The sequence below is a fragment of the Rhinopithecus bieti genome, unplaced genomic scaffold (genome assembly GCF_001698545.2).
Source record: "Rhinopithecus bieti isolate Rb0 unplaced genomic scaffold, ASM169854v2 scaffold_39962, whole genome shotgun sequence".
NCBI lineage: Eukaryota > Metazoa > Chordata > Mammalia > Primates > Cercopithecidae > Rhinopithecus > Rhinopithecus bieti.
In genome coordinates this window covers 70,115-91,979 of record NW_016816432.1, presented here as the reverse complement: position 1 = coordinate 91,979, position 21,865 = coordinate 70,115, and the positions used below count along the sequence as shown (strand labels likewise).

Below are 21,865 nucleotides of genomic sequence, written 5' to 3'. Positions count from 1 at the left end.
AACAATCTGGAGAGTGATTGTTCACAAATAAGGCAGAGAACAATGACAATGATTTTTATAATTCTAGTGATTACATTATTGATTGAATAGTCAGTAAATCCAGGCATGTCTGACAACAGCAGTGTAAGGCAGAGTTCGCGAAGTGGCCCATCCTTCCACAGAAAAATGTTGAGGCACATAAAATTTAAGATACTTACCCAAGGTCAGGCAAGGGCTGAGGTAGATTTTCAACACAGAACCTGGGTTCTTGGACATAGATTAGACTGCACCTGTCCACTTTTCTGTGTCAGGTGTCTCTGGGATTCTCAGCTGTACCGGAGGAGAGAGAGAAGGACAGAGAAAGAGACGCAGTAAGAGAGGAGTAGGGAAGAAATGGAGGGAGGCACAGGGCCCTTAGGTGTTGAACAGCAGAGAAGTAACTCTTGCCAGTGTGTTTACACTATAGAGAAGCTTTCTGGGGATCAGGACATTAGTAGATGCTAAGCTTGCTGTGGTCAGGAGATGAATTTGATATGCCATAGATTTAGAAATTAAAACGGCACCCTAAAGTTGTTGGAAGAGAATGTTGCAGAAGACATTTCTGCCTTACCCTGACGCGCCTGGTTGCGGGGAGCAAAATGGACCAGGTGACTACCTGGACGAACAACGTTGCCGTGACTCGGATTCGAACCGAGGTTGCTGCGGCCACAACGCAGAGTACTAACCACTATACGATCAACGGCGAGCCACAAGCCAAGCGGCGATTCCTGCGCTTGCTCTAGCAGTTTTGACGTCAATACATTTCGATTATTAGGCGGCTTTGTTCCCAGCCAGCCACAGGGGTTCACGTTTTCTCCCTTTCATGCCCGCTCTGCTTTTCCCTCCCTTCCTCCCAATCCTAATATGGGACGAGAATAATTCTCATCTCCTCCACTCCAGCCTGGGCCTCCCTGCACCGGCCTCTCTTGGGTGGTCTCGCTGTCCTCATCTGCACCTCCTCTGCTTCTCTCCCGCCTCTCCGTATTTCTGCTTTTCACCCTTTCTCTCTCCCGCCCCACCGACCGAAGCCGAGTTGAGCAAGTGGGGCTCAAGCGGCATAGAGTCGGGTGAAGGCGGAGCCAAGAACGGGAAGAGCCATCACTAGAGCCCACGGGCGTTCTGCTTCCTTTGGGAAGTCGCGAACCCGGGCTTTTCCCCGGACGCTGGCTCTGACGCCGGCGAGCGGCAGGACGGGGCGAAGGCCATTCCGCTGCCCTCCTAGCTTCGGAATCATTCAATGCACGGGTTTCAATCGTAGCCGGCAAGATGCACCTCTCCGGTTTTCTAAGGCTTTGGAGCCTGCACAATTGTTCTACAAAAGGCAGTGGCTCCGCCTAGCGTTGGATGGGCGCGTGCTCTGCAAAGTGAGGCCGGAGCGACAGTTGACTGTCCATCCGAGTGTCGCAGTCGGGTGGTGTGCTTGCTTCCAAGTTTGGAGGTGAGTGGTTCGAACCTGTCCTATGGAGCATTTCTTCCACTTTAAGAATGCTTGAACCGGTGGCAAGTTTCTTCTGTCCAGCACATGCTCCTGGAAATGCAGAGTGAGACCAACTTTACCCTCCTCTGTTCGGTGTCTCGCCTAGGACATGAGGACCTAAATCAAGGTCCTCCAGGATTCTGGGATCTCTCTCTCTCTCTCTTTCTCTCTCTCTCTCTTTCTTTCTCTCTTTCTCCCTCTCCCTCTCCCTCTCCCTCTCCCTCTCACTCCCTCGCGGCTGGAGTGATGATCGCCACCTCTTACTCTCTGGTTCAAGCAATTCTCCTATCTCAGCCTCCCAAGTAGCCGGAATTACAGGCACGCGCCACCACCCCCATCTAATTTTTGTATTTTTAGTAGAGATGGGGTTTCACCATGCTGGCCAGGATGGTCTCTAGAGAGAGAGAGAGAGCCGGGAACAGTGGCTCACGCCTGTAATCCCAGCACTTTGGGAGGCCGAGGCGGGTGGATCACGAGGTCTGGAGATGGAGACCATCCTGGCTAACACGGTGAAATTCCATCTCTACTAAAAATACAAAAAATTAGCTGGGCATGATGGTGGGTACCTGTAGTCCCAGCTACTAGGGAGGCTGAGGCAGGAGAATGAAGTGGACTCAGGAGGCAGAGCTTGCAGTGTGAGCCGAGAGTGCCACTGACTGCACTGCAGCCTGGGCGACAGAGCCAGACTCTGTCTCAAAAAAAAAAAAAAAAAGACAAAAGTAAGAATGGTATTTCTTAGGTTTTCTTCTAGGATTTTTCTACTTTGAGGTTTCCGTATGTATTGTTTCATTGCAGGTGACAACCAACCAGAGACTACTCATTACAAGCCAAGAAAGGGAATTTATTGTTGCCAGGAAAAGCATCCAACACAAAAAAATTAGCAAAGGAGATTCCTGAGTGTCCCTTTCCATAAAGCATGCAGCATTATTCTCTGCAGAGTCCAGTAAACATTTTTCTGTAAAGGGCTAGAGATATATTAAATATTGTAGGCTCCTAAGCCAAGAGGCAAAAACCATGGTATTATGTAGGTGCACATATAAACAATGAGAAAACAAATTTCTATACCATTTTTGTTGATGAGATCCTAAATTAACAATAGTAACTGAGTAGAACCTCTCAGGTGGTAAATGTTCTTTGCATTGAGAGGCTAGATCTGCCCACCTAGGCTCCCTGGTGCAGCCCTCCCTTCCCTCCACAGGCCATTTCCTCCCTGCTTCCCTCAGATGAAGAGCTCCATGCAAAAGATGTACTCTTCTGAGAAGCAGTGAAGTGCTCCTGGGGCCCACCAAGGCCACACAAATCAAGGAGTGAGTGACCTCACCCTCAGAGAGCTTCAGCTCAGAGTTGATTTTGAGATCACTTTTGCAAAATGACATCTGTAGGGAGATCCCCTGAAACTATTGCTATGGAATAAAAGATGAAATGCTCCTGATTATTGTAAATACAAAGTTGCGTTGTGCAAAGACAAAGACAATGCCAGGTTGGACTGCCAGAATGAGCCAACAGTGTGTGATGTGTTTTCCCCTGCAGAGAGCCTATGAAGGGATGAGCAGTCAGGGAGGTTTCACATCACCAAGATTCCTATCCCAGAAAAGCAGATGTTCATATCTCTGGCAATGTAATGCCACCCCTGTGGAGAGCCTATAAATGGATGCATGAGGGATGCCTGTTCATATGGATAAGGTAGGGCTATAAATGCCCTCATCTTGCCACAGCTCTTCTAGGCCTCTTTAGGGTTAAGGCATACTCCATTCTGAGAATTTCTGGTCTAACCGGTTGTCTAGTTTCACGTCCTTTTTCTATGGATTGTTTGTAACCAGCTTTTGCTGCAACTGTTACTGCTGATTAATATCTTGCTAATCATAGGTTATGGAAAGACTGTGTTTCTGTTTTAAGGCTCTGTTAGAAATTACTAATGCACACACTATATTGTAAATTCTTACCTCTGTGTACTGTACTTCTGCATACAGATGTTATGTTGAAGAATTACTTCATCCCCATGTGACCATCTCACCTCAGAATCAAATGACCCTAAATCCCTCACTAACCTACCCCTGCCCTCACTAAACTTAATAATAAATGCTGGTATACCCAGTGCATTGGCAGCATCATGGGACCAGAAGGCAGTGACTCCCCCGGACCCAGCTTTCACTATCTTGTGTGTGTCTATTATTTCTCAGCCTGTCGATCTGCCAGGGAACAGAGAGAGCCCTGTTGCATTGCAGGCTGCTGGCCAGATCTCACAATAGACATCGTGCTGGGAGATGTCATCAGGACAAGGCCATAGACATGGCTGTCAAAGGAGATGAGAGGAGAGATGTCCATGGGGAGAAGTGCCCAAGCACCAACACCTCTGCATCCAACCTCACAAAAGACCCAAAGCGATGCAGAAATGGAGATGGGGGAATGGAAACCTCTCTCAAGCAAGGATTTAAGGCCTGGTACTGATCTCTCCTCTTCCTCCTGCAATATGTTGCACCTGCAGTTTTCTCACGTAAGTTGATGGAAACTCCATCCTTACATATGCTCAGTCCAGAAATCTTAGAGTTTTCTTTGACTGCTGATCTGTCTCTCACACCATATAGCTGATTAGCCAAGAACTCACGTTATCCTGAACTGTCAGGTGTGGACCTTAATCCACACCAAACTTTTCTCCCTAGTTTGGGAACCTTGTCAAGTCATTTCTCCTGACAAAGACAAGAGGATTTCCTTGAAATTGCATGATTTCAGTCCTTCCTAGGTTCATTACTCAAAGAGCACTGTTTTGTTTGCTACCATTTCCCCCTGTTTTTATTTCATACCTGTTTGATCTGCACTCTTTCCTATATGTCATGCAAACCAGCTCAGGTGTGCTTTCCTAATCATATAATTAGCAATAATAACAGCCTTGGTAACAACTTATTTCTGGCCGCATCACCAGGCAAATGTCACAGGATTTAATAGGTAGAGAATCCGAGGATCATCCGTATTGCTTGATGTTATAGACTGAAATGTTTCCCTGTGAATTCATATGTTGAAAGCTTAACCCCCAAGTTGACTGTATTTTGAGATAGGGTTTTTAATGTGGTAATTAATGTTAATGAGGTCATACCAGTGGGGCCCTAATCTGGTAGGAATGGTGTCCATATATGAAGAGGAAGGTCACCAAAGAATCTCTCTCTTTCTCCGTGCAGGCACAGAGGAAAGACTATGGAAGGACACAGCAAGAAAGTGGCTTTCTGCAAACCAGGAAGAGAGGCCTCCCCAGAAACCAACCCTGCTAGCACATCCAACCTCACAAAAGACTCAAGGAGAACTTCTGGCCTCAAGAACTTCGAGAAAACGTCTATTGTTAAGCCACCCAACCTTTGGTATTTTTCTACGTCAGCCTGAGCTGACTAATACCCTTGGTAGGTGGGCGGCATTCACCTTATTGGGCTACATGATGTGAAGTTAAAGTACCTTTAGCAATAGGCATCATATAATTTCATTGTATAGATATTGTGTCTTTTGCATTGATATTGCCTCTCTTAGTTGTATGTATATTGATGTATGGGGCTAGGATAACAAGACCAGTCAAAATAGGAAAAAAGAAAAGAAAGGTGGGGAAGATATCAAGTTCCATAATTGCATCCTCTACCCACATCCTGTTCTTAGAATCTTTTCCACTGGAGGCTGCACCTGTGTACCATCAAATTCAATCTGAGCACATAATTATTTATACAACCAAGGCAACTTTTCCTATTTTGCCTGTCACCTGCTTGGAGAAACAAGTACTTCATCACCAATTTGAATATTCACTGAGCTAACTGTTTGGAGGTTGATAAAAAATATGGCATCTCCCTGCACTGTTGTCTTCTCCTGGACCAACAATGCTGTCTGTACTCTGCTGGTCCCCATTTGACCACAAACTGAAGTCCCAGCAAATCTAAGCCTCTTGGGAAGCCTATTTTAAGACAGTCCCTATTTCAAACTTGTTTTAAGACTAGTATGCTGATTGAGAAGAAGGAGCCTCATTGTAAAAATGTAACTAGAGCTGGCATGAACCTGGGAGGCGGAACTTGCGGTGAGCATAGATCACGCCACTGCACTCCAGTCTGGGTGACAGAGTGAGACCCTGTCTCAAAAAAAAAAGCAATTTAACTGGAGCCGTGGGTGATAGTTGTGAGTTTCAGTACTGGTCTGGGCCCAGGTTTCCCTTGAGCACCAAATGACTATGCTCCTTTGCAGGGATCTTCAAGGTGCTCATTATTTCTATCTCATAGCCTCAAAAGAAGTGATCAGCTAACAGAATTTGTGTACTATCCTGAAGAGAAATTAGTCTAGAAATAGAGAAGATAAAGAATTTATAAAATAGATTCTACAGTTGTTTAAGACGTAGAAAGCTGTAAGAGACAATTGTTCCACTCTAATGACAAGAGAAAGCTGTATGGTCTGCAAAATCATATTTGTTTTGATCCCACCAGAGAGAGCTGAAGTTGCAAGGCCACTAGATCAACTGAAGTCCAAAGCATGAGAAACCCCACTAAAGAAGGACAAACACATGAACCAGTTTCCTTCCAGATAATGGAAGAAAAAGATGGCAGCCATAAATGTTGGTTGGAGAAAATCACTGCAGTTTTCATCATTTCTTAAAGGCCAAGTGTGAACTATTGTGACAGCTTAGAATCTACGCGAGTCCCGGATACCTAGCATGTTTTTGCCCATTTGCCAAGTCTTTTCCTCCCACATTTCCTGAGTACTAACAAGAAACATGTGGCAGGGAAAGAGAATTTCCTGAGCTTCCCTCAGTGGTGTAGGCATATAAGTCATGATCAGCCACCACCAGAGTACAGGCACAATACCTGGTCACTTCTCTCACATGAAACAAAAGGCATCTGCTACTGATGTTGGAGGAAGGAACACTTCCTACCCTTGGCCCCAGGTATAGGTCACCTGATGAGGAGAGTTAGACACAAAAGCTGTCTATACTAGACAAGGAGAGGAGAGTTGCTCTTTCCCAAGACTTCCCATTATTGAAAGGTAGAGTTCCATCACCCCAAGGGGATGTCACAGGAACACTAGGACTCAGGCACCCATGGCCTGGGGTTTGGTACACATTCAATGCAATCAGTAACTTGAGTTGGTTTCGATCAATCATTTGAATTGGTTGCAGATCCTTTCCTTTAATGAAGAAATACTCTCATATGGGTACAAAGTTTCCATGTTCGGGACAGGTTGGCCTTGTCCTTTAGAAAATTATGTGAATTGGGATTTCTCTCAACCTAGTTGTGTTTACCATTATTAAAATTAAGTGACATTTGGCCGGGCGCGGTGGCGCAAGCCTGTAATCCCAGCACTTTGGGAGGCCGAGACGGGCGGATCACGAGGTCAGGAGATCGAGACCATCCTGGCTAACACGGTGAAACCCCGTCTCTACTAAAAAATACAAAAAAACTAGCCGGGCGACGTGGCTGGCGCCTGTAGTCCCAGCTACTTGGGAGGCTGAGGCAGGAGAATGGCGTAAACCCAGGAGGCGGGGCTTGCAGTGAGCTGAGATCCGGCCATTGCACTCCAGCCTGGGCGGCAGAGCGAGACTCTGTCTCAAAAAAAAAAAAAAAAAAAATTCATGCAAGGTTCACGTTGTATTTGCATGATATGAATAAGTCTCTTAACCTTATATATCCTCCTCTAAATTTTTGTTTGCTATATATTTATATCTATATATATTGATATGGATATATGTAGTGACACTGAGTCATCTGTTTCCTGCTTCCCCACACTCTGCCTCTCCTGACATCTGGGTCTCTGGGTTATGCCATATATGGTGATAGTGACTGCAGCCACTTTAGCTGTGTGACTTACCCACAGCTATGGGATAACAGCAAAGCTAACCAAAATGCTCTGTGCCCCTTTGGGTTGCATGTGGGCAGACTGGCCACCCACTGCCTCTCCAGTGGGGTAGGGGTTGTCTTTTGGTGCATCTGTTTTTCCTGTGATTATTGGTGAGTACAGCAAAGATTAGCAAGTGGTTCTAAATTACCTTGAGTAGGTTGTAATAGTCTGGCCTCAGACTCTATCCTGATTGTCTGAATTAAGATCTGTAGGTAGGTCTCTCCTGAAGTTTTTTCCCCGCTGGTTGTCTCTAGGACTGTGAGGGTCATGGTTGAGGTCAGTATTGCAGGTTGGCCTCATCCTGCTAGTATGAGAATGGCTGTGAGTTCTGCCCACTGTGTGAGGCCACGGCGACCACCTGGGATTGTACAGAGCTGGCATGGAGGTTGAACATGCACAGCTGCACACCTTGTTTTCAGTTTAGCTGAACCATCAGTGAAGTAGGCTCAGGCATTAGGGGTACCTGTGAATCAAGGCCCTATTGTGCCAGCATCTTTGTTTCAGGTGGTGAAGTGGGAGTTAAGGTTTTCCCCAAAAGAACAGCTACCACTCCTCCATGGAAAACTGAGATGATTCAAGGACCAGGCAGCTCCACCTTTCAATGCACTATTTTCATTTGACTGGAGAGGCCTGCTGAGCTAGGCACGTATTTTCTCCAGTAGCAGAGTCCAATAACGTTCTGGACTTCCTAATTAGCGGTGGTGGGGCAGAAGTTTTTCCTTGGGAAGAGCGTTGTCGCTGTGTATGGTCCAGAGAAACTTGACTTCGAATGTGTTCGGAGTTTCATCGCCCCCTTGTGGCGGCGACGTGGTAACACCGCACTCAAGGCTTCCAAGTTGTCAACCAATAGGATGGCAGCAGGGACCCCTTCTGTCCCCTTCCTGGCTACTGTGGGTCCGCCCTGCGTCCTCGCCACTTTGAGCCACCCTTTGACCCAGCGTCTCTCCCGCAATGGGACTTGGTGGGATGGGGACTTGGAGCATGCTACAGGAGACGTAGAATGTTTGAGTCTCTTCTTCCCAAGGTTCTCCCCAGAGTTGGAGAGCAGAGACAGATCCAGGGGCACTTTCTGGCAGCTGCCTGCTCGGGCTCAACAGATGGAGTCCAATGTTTCAGTCTCCCCCAAGGATGTCTATCCTCATTGCTGACACGGGAGCTGGGTCGGGGGAGGGATGTGGTGGTGGGGACCCTTGCCTGAGCAGCCCATTGTCGTGTTACTGTCATTGTGATAATCTATTAGCATGACTCTCCTCCCAAATGGCTGCTTGTTTGCTGCCATCTCCTGCCATTCAGCCTCCAGATTTCATTAACAGGACAGTGGGGTTCTTGACTCCCCCACCACTGGGATGACAGTCCTTGCTACTGGATCTGGGCAGTTACTGTCTCCTCATGGATGCTGGCAGAAGACGATTCAAGTTGGAGGACCAGATTCTACAAGGAATGAACTCTTGCATAATTCTAGCCAACATGCTCTTGGGGTGGGTGCTTCTGGTTTTGGAAAGCGGAGTTACTGTGTAGTTAACTATTGTAAGAATAGTCTCTCCATCATTCTTTTGTTTGATGGTTGCCAGAAAGATGGGCATAACTAATGGTTGGGCTCTTATTTGGAACCTCTACTTTTGTACAGTTTGGGAATCTGCTTGAAAAAAATGGTACACTGATGGATTTGAAATTTCTGAGTATCATCAGTGTTTCATGATGATGTCAATTTCTTCTCAGAGGGAAGCTCACAGCCAGTTTTGGACCCCAGATAAAAATTTGACTGCTGCCCTCTGCTCCCTCCACCAAATTATCAGCTTCATTTCTCTGTCATGAAATCCAGTATGATTTCTCGGAAATCAGGCCCAGAACTAAAATACATTTTCTGCCCAATTCTCTAAGAGGTCACACTAACATTTGAGTAATTGGGCAGAAAACCTATTTTAGTTCTGAGCCTGATTTTCTAGAAGTCATATGGTGTAGCTTATATTTCTGATACTTGTATTCTTTTAAGGGTCATGAATCTTAATACTTCTTTTTAAAAAGAAAACAATGTTGCACTTTTTCACATTTGTATAAAGCTTTAAAGTCAGCTTACTGACTTGTCAAAACTGTCTTTTTAAATTTTAAAATGGTAAGAAATGACATTATTGAGAGCAGTGGTTTTCATCCTTGCTTGCACTTGGCAATCACCTGTGAAATTTTAAAAACTACTGATGCCCGGCTCTCATCCTACAAATTCTGATTTCACTGGTCTGGGGTGCTGTTCAGACATCCTGAGGTTTTAAAGTGTCTTAGCTTTTCTAATGAGCAGCTGAGACTGAGAACCACTGAAGTACAGAGTTGGAAGCTGGTGCTGAAAAAATGAAGAGTTTTGCTTAACAGGGCTTTAAGGCCTTTTATATTAAGTGCCATACAACTTCAGATGCCTTCTGAATACTGAACACAAGTGTAATATTATAGTTCATTAAATGTCTTAGGAATCGTGTGGAGTGAATGCAAGGAAAGGAGTTGTTGCACTGTGGCAAACTGGAAGAGCAAGGGCTTTTTCTAGCTAAAAGGTCAGTCACTAACCAAGTGATTAAACGTAGCATCACTAATAGCCAACTTAACAGGGTTGTTTTTTTTTTTTTGGGGGGGGGCGGTTTCTAAACTGGGAGATCATAGTTTTCACCTTCCTAGAGTTCTTTCCTTAAGACTGACATTCAGTGTTAATGTTGGTCCCTAGCAATAAGAAGCACTCAGTAAATGTTAAGCCTTTTATAATGGCTATTTTATTTTTTGTATATCATAATAATAGCTAAAAATAATAAGAGTTAAATTAATGTCTTCAAATAGATTTGTTGACTTAAACTGAGACAATCCTTTAAAGGAAAGAACTGATTTGAACCTTTCAAAACTGAAAGAAAGCAGTATACTGATACAGTTTGGATCCACTGAGTCTCATGTTGAACTGTGTTCCCTAATGGAGGTGGATCCTGGTGACAGGTGATTGGATCATGGGGGCGGGTTTCTCATGGATGGTTTAGCACCATCCCCTCTTGGTACTTTACTCATGATAGTGAGTTCTCATGAGATCTGGTCATTTAAAAGTGTGTGGCACTTCACCCCTCACTCTCTCTTGCTCCTGCTTTGGCCATGTGGAGTGCTCACTCCCCTTTTGCCTTCTGCCATGACTGTTTTCTTGCATTTGCATCCCCAGAAGCCCATCAGATACCAGTGCCATGCTTCCTGTACAGCCCATGGAACTGTGAGCCAACTAAACCTCTTCTTTATAAATTATCCAGTCTCAGGCATTTTTTGTAGCAATGCAACAATGGACTAATACATATACTTTAGCGTAAAAACATTTAAAAGAGTCTGAAACTGGAGTAGTTAACTCAGTAAAAATAAGCAATAAAACATAGAAAAACAATCTATTTGATCATGCAGTGATTCCTAAAGTAAATCCTAATACCACTATCAACTGATAATTTTAAATGTAATTTAGATTTGTAGATGGTGTAACATTAAAGTTGTATAATGTTTTATTGTTTTATTATTAACACAAGACTTCATTTAAATTTCATGGGGATTTAGCTCTGTTACTCTGGTTTGTGAACCAAACGTCTCTAAGGCAGCATTTTTCTAAGTCTCTCTGGAGAGCATTCACACACAGAGATGCAAAACAGGTTCACTTAGGCTTTTTGAAAGCTCTAGCATTCCCCAAACTTACCTGAACACAGAAGCCTTTTTTTTCTTCTGGTTACAGCAGTTTCTAGAAACACTCTGAGGAATGCTGCTTTAAAGAAAACAGTTGGTCTCAAATAATCATGGTATTTTAACATTAGGAACCTAGCAGAAATTGTTCCTGCTTTTAGTCATCTTTTCTTTTTTAGAGGACGGACTTCGGTGGTTCAAGCATCCATTTGAGGAAAGCAAATGGCCTGTTGCATGTTGCCTCCTCCTACTTCATAAAGTGACTGACAACTGTCAATAGGCTTCATTCAGCAGCTTTGTATTAATATTGTCTGGATCCTCTGTAACAGGTTTTATTATTACGATATAAAGAATAGATAAACCAACTAAGTTTGAATTATCTGGATGCCTACCTGACTTCCAATGAAAATTTTTTCTTCAGTTCCTTCATGATAAATTAAGGATCATTAAACATTACAAGCATCATTTCTATGCCTTTCTTACCACTGACTGAATGAATATTAAGCACTTCTGGTTAGTCGCTGGGGTGGGGATGCAAAAGCAGAAAGAAATGCTCTTACTGGCATCTGGAAAGACACTTTTGCTCTGTATTTTGGAAGTGCAAAAGGTAATGAGTTAGTTTAAAGGAAACTTTGAATTCATTTAGCATGTAATCTATAAAAGGTATCAACATTGGCTCACACCTGTAATCCCAGCACTTTGGGAGGCCGAAGTGGGCAGATCATGAGGTCAGGAGTTCAAGACCAGCCTGACCAACATGGTGAAACCCCATCTACTAAAACACAAAATTAGCTACGCGTGGTAGCGCATGCCTATAATCCCAGCTACTTGGGAGGCTGAGGCAGGAGAATGGCTTGAACCCGGTAGGCAGAGGTTGCGGTGGGCTGAGATCGCACCATTGCACTCTAGCCTGGGTGAGAGTGAGACTCCATCTCAAGAAAAAAAAAGGCATCAAAATTGTGATGCTGGAAGTGAGTCCTTTCACCTAACATACCTCACAGGACTTAAGTTTGATGAATGGCACTAGTGGTCTGAACTTCAAGAGAATTCATTAATACCCTATATCTAATAGTCTTAAAATACATTTAGTACAAAACCAAACTTTTCTCTTAAACAGGTTTATTTTAGCAGCTCAGTATATTACATTCTACATATTTGTCTTTTAATGTGTTTATATTTCTGCCTGTTCTGCATAGATGGCATATTCATTAACTTTTATAACTGACTTTTCATTTGCTATTTGCTGCTACCTGACCTGAAGAAAGTCAGGAGGATAAAAAAAATTCATTTGGTGGAAACATGGAGCAGCACTTCAGCAGAAACTTTACTTTGATGCAGACTTCAGTGTTAGGTTTTCTTCCTCTTCTTTTCAAATCCTGAACAGACGACAGATCTTCCCTTGGGATACTGAGCACAACACTTACGCAGTTCTTGGATGACAGCCTGACACTTTGATTCCATGTAGTTGTTGGCTGAAAACATACAGGCAGAGTCTAGTCATGATCTCATAGGACTAAGGTACAGGGAAGTTTAGATCAGTGCTTCCCACCCCTTTTCACTTTCAGTACCTATGGAACTGGAAGAAAGAAGATATACCAAAATCCACTGAATTCTTTCAAATTTAGAGACCTGTCGACAGGTTCATTAGGAAGAAAAGTATGATTTACAAAGTGGTTGAAAGCGATTTTAATATATAATTTCCTTCAAGGTTGAGTTGATAGCACACATGCACCTTTTCCAGGACATTGGTTTTAACATCATTATTATTACTGGTCACTAATTTGATGAATTAGGAAAATGCACATAAACCACACATTATTTTGCATACAGTTTAAGCTGATTGTTGGACCTCCCCTACTAAGACTGTGCATCAGGAATTGGCAAACTGCAGCCTTAGGGTCAAATTCAGCCTGTTTTACAGCTGGGAGCTAAGAATGGATTTTAGATTTTAAAGGGTTGTAAACACACAACACATACACAATATATACAACAAAGGCCTTTGGCCTCCAAAGCCTAAAATATTACTTGTTTGGCCTTTTCATAAAACATTTATAGATCCCTACCATACATAAACACTAAGTTAAGGAGGACCTGACCTAAAGGCTCTAGGTCAGCTGAAGTTAATGAGTCCCCAGTACTAAAATGGGGTACATAGTAGTTAGCTCAGGATAGGAAAGACAATTCTGATTAGAAAGGCAGTATAGCAGGGTGGGTAACAGTCCAGATTTGGAGCTAGACTAAGGGTGGGGTTGTGGGATGTTCAAATTGTCACCATACCTCTTACTAGCTATGTGACCCTAGTCCAATTATATAACTTCTGTGTCTGTTTTCCCCTTTATGAAATGAGGGTCATAGTAGCATCTACCTCATGGATGAAAGGCTTAATATGTATCATGTCCTTATAACGGTGCTTGTCATCTAGTGAGTGCTTAATGCTAACTCTTAGTCTTTCCAGTTCTCAATCCTCCCACACTGTGCCAAGGGGTGTCACCAGCTCTTTTAACTTATTCTTTCCCTTAGCCATGGGTTATTTCAAACAAGGTAAGGATTTATTTGGGAGAAGGAATTCAATGCAAAAAACTTTTCCTTTTCCTTAAAGTTGGAGGGAAGAAAAGTTTAACTAAAATGGCATTATTATACATCCAGATTTTAATCTAAAAGATTTTATAAAATATTGCTTACATCAAAAAATGAAAAGTCCAAGAATGAAAGCTAAAAGTCCAAGGAAATACACAAAGGATTTCTTTGGTGGTAAATCTTTGGGGAACTCTGAACATTTTCCTTCACACCTTTCTATATTTTCATGACCGTCCATCTCTATCTATTACTTTACTAGTGGGGAAAACTTACTAAAATATTTTCAAATTCAGATAGCTTATAGCTTTTCTATTTGCTCTTCTGGCAATAATCATTCACTGATTAGAAAACTAAAATCCTCCAACATTTGGTCAAACTTAGTAGTTGGACAAATGGACAAATCACCTCAAATATGCTTTAGTTGAGATTCACTTCTGCCTTTAAGAGTTAGCTGATGGCTTTGGCAGCCTGAATTCCAATTGTTATTTCAACCCCACCTCTTCCAGATTGCTTTTAAAAGTGAATTGTCAGCTGCAGTGAAGTATAACCAACCAATTTAAAACTAGCCTTTTAGTAAAACAAACAACAAAAAAACCCTTTTGCTTAGCTCAGTAATTCTCAACTCTGGCTGTGCATTAAAATCACCTGGTTAGTTTTCTAGACTGATTCCCAGCCAGACCCTAGCCCCAGGAAGTCTGAATTGTTCTAGGTAAGTGATGCTAAATGATACAATGAAGGGAATCTTCAGGATAATTACATATATATTACATTCTTAAAAAAGAGTTAATACAGATAAAAGAATAATTGGTCTCTCATAGTTAGTTCACAGTGGAAAATATTTTAAAGCATTTTACAATATACTACCTTGTAAACATTTCTGTATCTCACAGGCTTGCTTCTGGCACGGATCCTTCTGCGGCATATCCAGAAAACTAAAACAAGAAAATGATTTTATTTTCCTTTTTTTCCATAAAGACTTTAAAGCCCCTCTACGTGGAATTTTCTTCTGAGACAAGCAGTATGCCCTTACAATTGCTGGAAAATAATTACACTAAAAATACTCTTCCCAAACACAGGATGAATCAACTGTATTTTTATAATATCCATTTCATTAGGCTTGGAAGATATAAATAGCTTTACATGGAAGAAAAAAACCGTGAATTCAATCAACTCTTTTTGAATACTGTAAACCAACGTTAGGCTAGAGGAGCCGATGGCGCAGCCTGGCTCTATCATTCGCAGAAGAAACCCTTGATAAATGATTAAACTCCTTGAGCTTTTTTTATTACTCATATATAAAATGGGAATCATACCTACCTCAAAGCATTGACAGGAGGATTAAATGTGATAAAGTATATAAGGTACATACAATAGTGCCTGGAAGGCAGAAAGGACTCAATACATGGTAGCTATTATTCCCAAGACTTTTTTTTTTTTTTAAAGTAAAACCTTACTTTTAATGTATATAAACTGTTATGACTACTTTAACTCAGGAAATTTTTTACAAGTAGTAAATGTTTTCCTAGGAATCAGCAATATTTGGTGTTATTACTTCCTGAGAAAGGTGCCAGTTAAGCAGCTAAAATGGTTTTTCTTGAAGTTCTTATAGAAACCAGCTTATTTAAAATATCTGTAATCAGAGAATGAATTTAAGAGCCCACAATTTTGATCAGCAACTTCCAGTAATTTGAAGACACGATTTCAGATAGAAAAAAAAGGCCCAGAAGCCTTTGTAGCTAATTTCATCAATGCATATCTCTTTTCAGAGCCCTCTAAATACTCAGTAGATCCAAATTAGGTCAGTACTGGGATGGGAAACACTGGAGCAAAACCTAGGATATTTACAGGATGGGAGAAGGAAAGGCAGGTGAATTGCTGCAGGGCAAATAAGCGACAAATAGATGTTGATGCTGCTAGGAGCTGCTCTCTTCTCTCTAAATCAGTACCAAGTCCTTGGTGATCAGGGCATCTGTTCTGTAGAAGGTGCTGACTTTTGTGGGATTCATCAGATCCCAGGTCCAGCCGATGATGTCCATTAAGGGTTCTATGGCAATTTCCAAAGGAGTCAATTTCAAGTTACGGATCCTGACTAAGTGCTTTTGTTGACTTGCTTTCTGCCTACGTAACCTCTCTCTGCAGTTTCACTTGCAGTATTCTTCATGACCCTTCCTAAACTTCTGTTTCTTGAGCAGTTTTTCAACCCACTCCCTCCCCCCAGGCCCAAGGGTGGGTGCACTGCAGTAGTGGATGAAGTGATTGCCAAATACTGAACAGAACAAAGGAGCATATCTTCGTAGAATCCCAGCACCTGGAAAAAAAAATCATTAAAATCACCACAACTGAATAGAGCCAAAACAAAGAGGGGGAGGACGGAAGAGAAATAGAAATACATACCAGGTTAGTCATCAGGCAAAAGCTTAAGCAACAGCTCCTGTACTCCCCTGACCTGTCAGAAAAAGAAAAATTTATGGAGTACTCTGTTACGAGAGTCCCAATACAATGGAAAATAATTAAGCAACATGTGTACCATTAAATGATGCTGTATCTGCCACAAGCGAGAGTTGTTATCCATGTAGCGCTCCTCCGGGTAGAGTTGCCACATGAGAGGTAGCTGGGAGGTAAGAAGGTGACTTGGCCTAGCTGCGTCACCTAAGGGAACCTGAATTTGCTGGACTCGTGCCCTTAGGAAACTCGTCTCCTAATGGAAAGGAATGATCAAAAATAAAACCAAAGACTTCAGAATATTGAGACTGGAATAGAAACCAAGTTACTTGAAAGCAAAATCAAAGAAATAAGCAAAATGTAAACAGTTACCTCTTCCACGACGGCCACCCACGTGCGCTGGTATTCGTCGCGGTAGATACCCTCTTGGTGAACCCAGAGGTGATCGGGTGGAGCCCCCACATCCTCTCCTGCCATTCTGGGCTTTGGGTTCCAATTCTAGCCCTGCTTTTCTCCACCTAAGCCTGCAGCACCCGCGCACAGGACACAGGTGTGACTTTTTGGGTTTGAATGAACTCACCAGTAAGCAAGGTGATCTGGTAGTAGCAACCACTAACCAGAACCAAACCTCATATATGTCTATTTGCACAACCTAAATAGAACCAAGGACATCTGAAGCTTTCTGCAAGACAACTGAAGTGACACTCAGGCAGAGCCTCAGGTAGTGCTGCTGACTGCAAAGCGCTCAAGAATTTGGCTAGGTGAGGAGTTCTGTGGAAATGTAGGACTAGCACTACAGGAAGCGGGGCAGTGGTCTCACACATACTGCATTCACAAGCGGTGTCTGGCAAAATGTAGTTAGCAATAGAATATGCAAAGAGCGTGCCTAAGGACACACTTATTTTGGCAGGAAGGCAGTATAACAGACACATGCATGCCATATTCCCCAGGTAAAAGCCACTTCCAAGCAGTTTCCATTTTAAAAGGTAAGATTCTGAAGGACATATATGCATGGCTTTCAGAGTTGAAATTGAAAGTTTGTTTTAAGGGCAAAGGATCTATTTATCAGTGTACTAAGAAAGTTTACAAATAGCGGATGGGCATTTCTAGAAGGGGATTTTCTTGTTAGGAAAAGTAAGCTAGCTTCATGGAATTTCTAAGCTGCAAGAGATTTTGGGGATCACAGTGATTTGGAGCTGAGTGAGTGCAAATGAAAGTCATCCATCTAGGTCCTTGTTTTATTTTAATAATTCTCAGGATATTACAGGAGCCCATTTTTCCATAGAGGACTAGGTTTAAATTTTGACTTCCTAAGCCAGAAGACCAGAAGCATATTTGAGAGGTGTAAAGGAAGCATACCTCCTGAAGCATTTGAGGGGTAGGGCAAACTCTCTCTATAATGATCCTCTGCCCAAGCCCCAGATCTCATTTTAGGACCTCACAATAACTTGATGTGCATTTGCATGAGTGAATCTTCTAGACCTTACTCACAGCATTATAGCGCAGTTGTACTGTATTTCTACCTTTGGCCAGAGTATAGATATGGCATTGGGGGAGCTGCCCCACAAAACAAAGACCTCCTATTCTCATTAGGTGGGAAAGGAAATGCAGCGTGGGAGGGTGGTTGTTAGAGTCCTCAAAGTGAGACTGTCAAGAGCAACCAGATGCTTCACCCATTATACCCTGAGTGCATCTGACTCTGAGCCTGGTGCAAGCTCCTGTCTTAGTTTTCATACATATGTGCTCTCTCATTTCAAACTCGTCTAAACTTTCTCCTTAACCAAATCCTGATTTCTCTCAATGGCAACACCACCATTCCTGATCCTGCAGACTCAAAACTTTTGAGTTATCTTGGATTTCTTCCTCTTATTCAGTTGCTACATCCTATATGTCACCAATTCCAGCAGGCACTACAACTACCACTGCAGTTGAGACCAACTTTCCCCAAATACCAGGCTCATTTCTAGCTCCATACCCTTGCTCTTGCTTTCCATTTGCCTAAAATGCCTCCCTGGGCCTCTCTGCCTATCTTAAGTGCTATTATAGTAGAGTCCAGATGCCTGCCTCCTCTATGAAAACTTTAGAAAATTCTTGCCTCTTTTGACTACTGTAACATTTATATTTAAACAAAACCACCTTACACATTTGCTTTGCTTATTTCGCAAGCCCTGTCTTCCCAAAAGCACAGTACTGTATACTGCCCAATAGCAGGAATGACACAGTTCTGGGCACCCCAAGTCTCAGATACTGGTCAAGCAATGTTTCTGTGAACAGGTGTATATGTATGGTGGGTAGGGAAGGGAAACAAAGGAACGCCACAGTGGTTGTCATGATTGGCTACGTATACGTGGGTAGAGATTGATTCTCTAGGCATAAGCCTCTGGCTATACATAATTTTTTTTCCAAAGCCCCCCCTTTTTTCCCATTTGCAGATACAGTTGTTTTGCCTCTCCTCCTTCCCAGAGCTTTGGAAAAGAGAAATACAAATAAAAACCTGGTAAATACTAATGTCAAAATAAAATATATTAAATTCGGATTTCAAGCACAAAAGACTTAAATGTGGCCAATAACTGTTTTATAAAAGTGGAAACCATGTGTTAAGGGTTTCAGGACCATCTCAACTTCATAGATAAGTCCTAGCAACAACCAACATGTTGACATTTAAATTTGTTTTGAATGGAAAACAAAATTGCATTGGTTATACTGACATTAAAAGGAAATAATGCCAGTGGAATAGAGGGCAAAGAGATTGGAGATGATGGTCTGAGTTACTGAGTCACTACAAAGAGGCCTATGAGTCACTACAAAATATTCTCAGAAGAAAGGCAGTGTGATGTGCTGCTGTGACCCGAAGGTCAACATGCTGGGCATCAGTGGGATGAGCCTGGGAACCACCTCTCAGCACAGTATCCTGGATTTGTGTGTGCTACCATTCAGAGGGCATGCAGGCCCAGAGAAAGACAACTGCAGTGATCAAGGGACAGAGAAGTCACCATATGAGCACGAACAAAATCCTCAGCACAGAAATGCAAAGGCTGAGGGAGAGGGATTCAGATCAAAGCCTATAAAATCACAGGTTTTATGAGTGGAAAAATGTGATTCTTAGAAAACTTGCTCCCAACATTTTCCTTGGTCAAATAAGTTTGGGAATCTTGGAGAGTCATAAAGCACATTAGTGTAGTAACTGTTCTGGCAAGTTATGCAGTAAAGAAACTTTATGTTAACATTTCCCAAATTTATTTGACTAGAGAACATTTTATTTGCACATGGTACTTGTTTACAAAATTCAGGACTTCTCGAACTAAGACGAATCTTTTAAAACCTCAACATAGACTTAGGTACAAGTGCAATACAATACATGGAATATAAACTTGTGCAACTCAACTCAAGGAATACTGCCAGCTGCAAATACAAATGAGTTCCAAAAATGTTTAGATAACTGCATAACTTTATCATCCACTAGAAGAGATTGTCCCCATGAGGGTCACCTTGATTTCGGGGCCAGAGAGCACACTGGCCAAGACAGACAATTTCTTAGTAAGACATTTTATAAATTGGGTTTTAAATGGGTGACATACAAGATAGAAGGGCTCTTAGGCAGTAATCTAAGTAAAACTATCATTTTTTCTTTACAGAATAAATTCTTTTGTGTCTTTTAAAATAAGTATAGTTTGCTTTAATTGCCAGGTTGATGAACAGTTTTAAACATTGATCAGTTGAATACACTTATTTTATTAGAAGTCAATTAATAAACTCGTCCAATTACAATGAGTGAAATTACCAAGAACACAGGCCCAGGCCTGTGTATGAGTCCTGAGTCTGTCACTTACTAGCTTTGTGACCTTGGACAAGTTAACGTCTCTCCACCTCAGTTTCCTGAGGTGTAAAATGAGAATTAAAGAACATATTAATCACGATAGTCTTTATTTAGCATTCCTGTATGTTTACATATATTGACTCATTTAATTTTCACAATCTTCATAGGGCGCTATGAGGTGGGCAGTATTACTATCATCCCCACTTAAAGGTGAGGAAAAGTAAGGCACAGAGAAGTTAGGTAACTTGCTCAAGGTCACACAATGGGGAAGTTGTTGAGCTTGACTTCAACTGGGGCAGTTTACATGTACCAGGCATATAAATGCTTAGTATGTAGCATATAATAAGCTTGCCATAAATGTTAATAATTTTGTTCTACTCCAATTAAATGCCTGGAGCTGTAAAAGGCAGCCATGAGCATTAGAAAAGTTAGTGAACCTCATTCTGGAATATGAGATTGACTACCGCCGATAACAAACAAAAGGTATTTTTCTTCTTGAAAGTGCCTAAAGGCACTATATCCCATCACCAAATATTAATATCATAATAGTAAGAACAGCCGTTCCTGCTCCATCAGGACGGGGCATACTAGCCACAAACAGTAACTGAAAATAACATATGATATAAAATTGAAACAAGAGAAAATTTAGACAGGTCCAATGTAACTGCACACGAAAATTTTCCAACCTTCATCATGATCAAATTAATTATAGAAAGATGTGCCATGTGATCCTTACAGATCGTTAGGTAAAAACGGAGGCTGCTGGCGTGCACATTACAGATCGTTGCACTGGATGGGGACCCTATGTGTGGGGAGACTTGGGTTGGAACTGACTTGGGAGAAAAGAGCAAAGCATCAACACTTGAAGTAGCACCTTGGGAATGTTCCCTTTCCAGTACTGCCATACCTGCCTGGCTTCAAAACTACACAAAGTAGAAAACCAAATCAAAGACACGAACACGGACGGGCTGTGGAGGCGGCACGGCATATATTGTGCTTTGATTTAGAATCGCTTCCAAAATCCACGTGTGATTCCTAGACTTGTGAGTTGGAAGATCTGTACTTTTATCCTTGGCACGTTTGACAAACCTCGAAATAAAATTACTTTTACATATATTTTCACTGTCTGATATCATCGAGACAAGGAGACCCGAGGAAACTTGCATTCTGGATACCTAATGTGATACATCCGAACTTGAATAAAAACTGAAGTTCTCCATTTCCCCTTCCCTGTATCCAACAAATAGCTACCTAAAAGCCTTTGTAGAAAGTAGCAGCAGCCAAGCTTAAGAGTGATACTTTTTCAGATACAGTATAACACTGTTTCTGCAAAAGGTTACTCACATGAATATAATGTTTCTTGGGCTAATTAATCCGCCTTGAGAACAGCTAGGCTAAAACTTCCAGGTCTCCCACCCTGGGCCACTCAAGCCAGGATCGCGACGTGAGCCCGGGGTGAGCCGAGGGGCATCCCGGGCCGAGGTCACTCGAACCGAAGTTATGAGGCGCGGGCCGGCAACCGGAAGTGGTCCAGGGAGAGTTGTACGAGATTCGGGGGCTGTGACTTGGAAATAAAACAAAATAAAATAAAACCTTAACTGTTTTGGGACTGACTTTCAAAAGAGCGTCCCCCTGGCTCAAGAGGCCGGCGTTCGCGGAGATGTCGTCTTAAAGGGCTGTCCCCCAAGCGTGTAGGCCGCGCACGGGTCTCCTTAGCGGGCGGGCAAAATGGGCGCCGGTACTCGGGAGGCGCCTGCCCAGGCGCCCGGGCGCGGCTCACAGAGTACGTCCGCCTGCGGCCCCAGAGCGACCGCTCCTGCGCCCCCGCCGCCCGGCCTGACGCCCGGACCAAGCGGCCGGCCACCGCCTCCGGCCCGACGGCCACGCCCTGCCCAAACCCGCGGGCGTTTCCCAGGTGGCTGGCTTGGGCGGCCCGCCCGCGCGCCAAGGCCGCCCCCGGCGGCCAGCCTCGCGCCCGCTACCCCCTCCTCGCCCACAGCCCC

At 43.0% G+C, this 21,865-nt stretch overlaps 2 protein-coding genes and 1 long non-coding RNA gene across 3 annotated transcripts; 1 reads left to right on the top strand and 2 right to left on the bottom strand.

Moving 5' to 3' along the window:
* Positions 1-855: 855 nt before the first annotated feature.
* Positions 856-6,442, top strand: LOC108517091 (uncharacterized). Its single transcript, XR_001881999.1, has 4 exons — positions 856-1,456; positions 3,676-3,989; positions 4,669-4,884; positions 5,941-6,442. It is a non-coding gene; the product is annotated as an uncharacterized LOC108517091 (long non-coding RNA).
* Positions 6,443-12,258: 5,816 nt separating this feature from the next.
* On the bottom strand, positions 12,259-21,299 carry LOC108517090 (cx9C motif-containing protein 4-like). Its single transcript, XM_017854899.1, is given in 4 exon segments — positions 12,259-12,397; positions 12,400-12,498; positions 14,468-14,535; positions 21,207-21,299. Coding segments are annotated over 3 exon segments (204 nt in total). The 5' UTR covers positions 14,526-14,535; positions 21,207-21,299; the 3' UTR covers positions 12,259-12,350.
* MTCP1 (mature T cell proliferation 1) lies at positions 15,451-21,863 on the bottom strand. The gene is made up of 5 exons (XM_017854898.1): positions 21,207-21,863; positions 16,418-16,569; positions 16,131-16,301; positions 15,998-16,049; positions 15,451-15,911 (listed from the first exon to the last, which is right to left on the bottom strand). The coding sequence occupies exons 2-4, from the start codon at positions 16,520-16,522 to the stop codon at positions 16,002-16,004; spliced, it is 324 nt and encodes a 107-aa protein (XP_017710387.1). The 5' UTR covers positions 16,523-16,569; positions 21,207-21,863; the 3' UTR covers positions 15,451-15,911; positions 15,998-16,001.
* Between the last annotated feature and the right edge of the window lie 2 nt (positions 21,864-21,865).

What these genes read in the sequence shown, in the direction of transcription:
- MTCP1 (XM_017854898.1), bottom strand. Translation starts at nt 16,522, where the DNA reads ATGGCAGGAGAGGATGTGGGGGCTCCACCCGATCACCTCTGGGTTCAC. An exon ending in GGGTGGCCGTCGTGGAAGAG is followed by an intron (nt 16,302 to 16,417) that starts GTAACTGTTTAC and finishes CCTTTCCATTAG; the next exon opens with GAGACGAGTTTCCTAAGGGC. An exon ending in AGATACAGCATCATTTAATG is followed by an intron (nt 16,050 to 16,130) that starts GTACACATGTTG and finishes TTTTTCTGACAG; the next exon opens with GTCAGGGGAGTACAGGAGCT.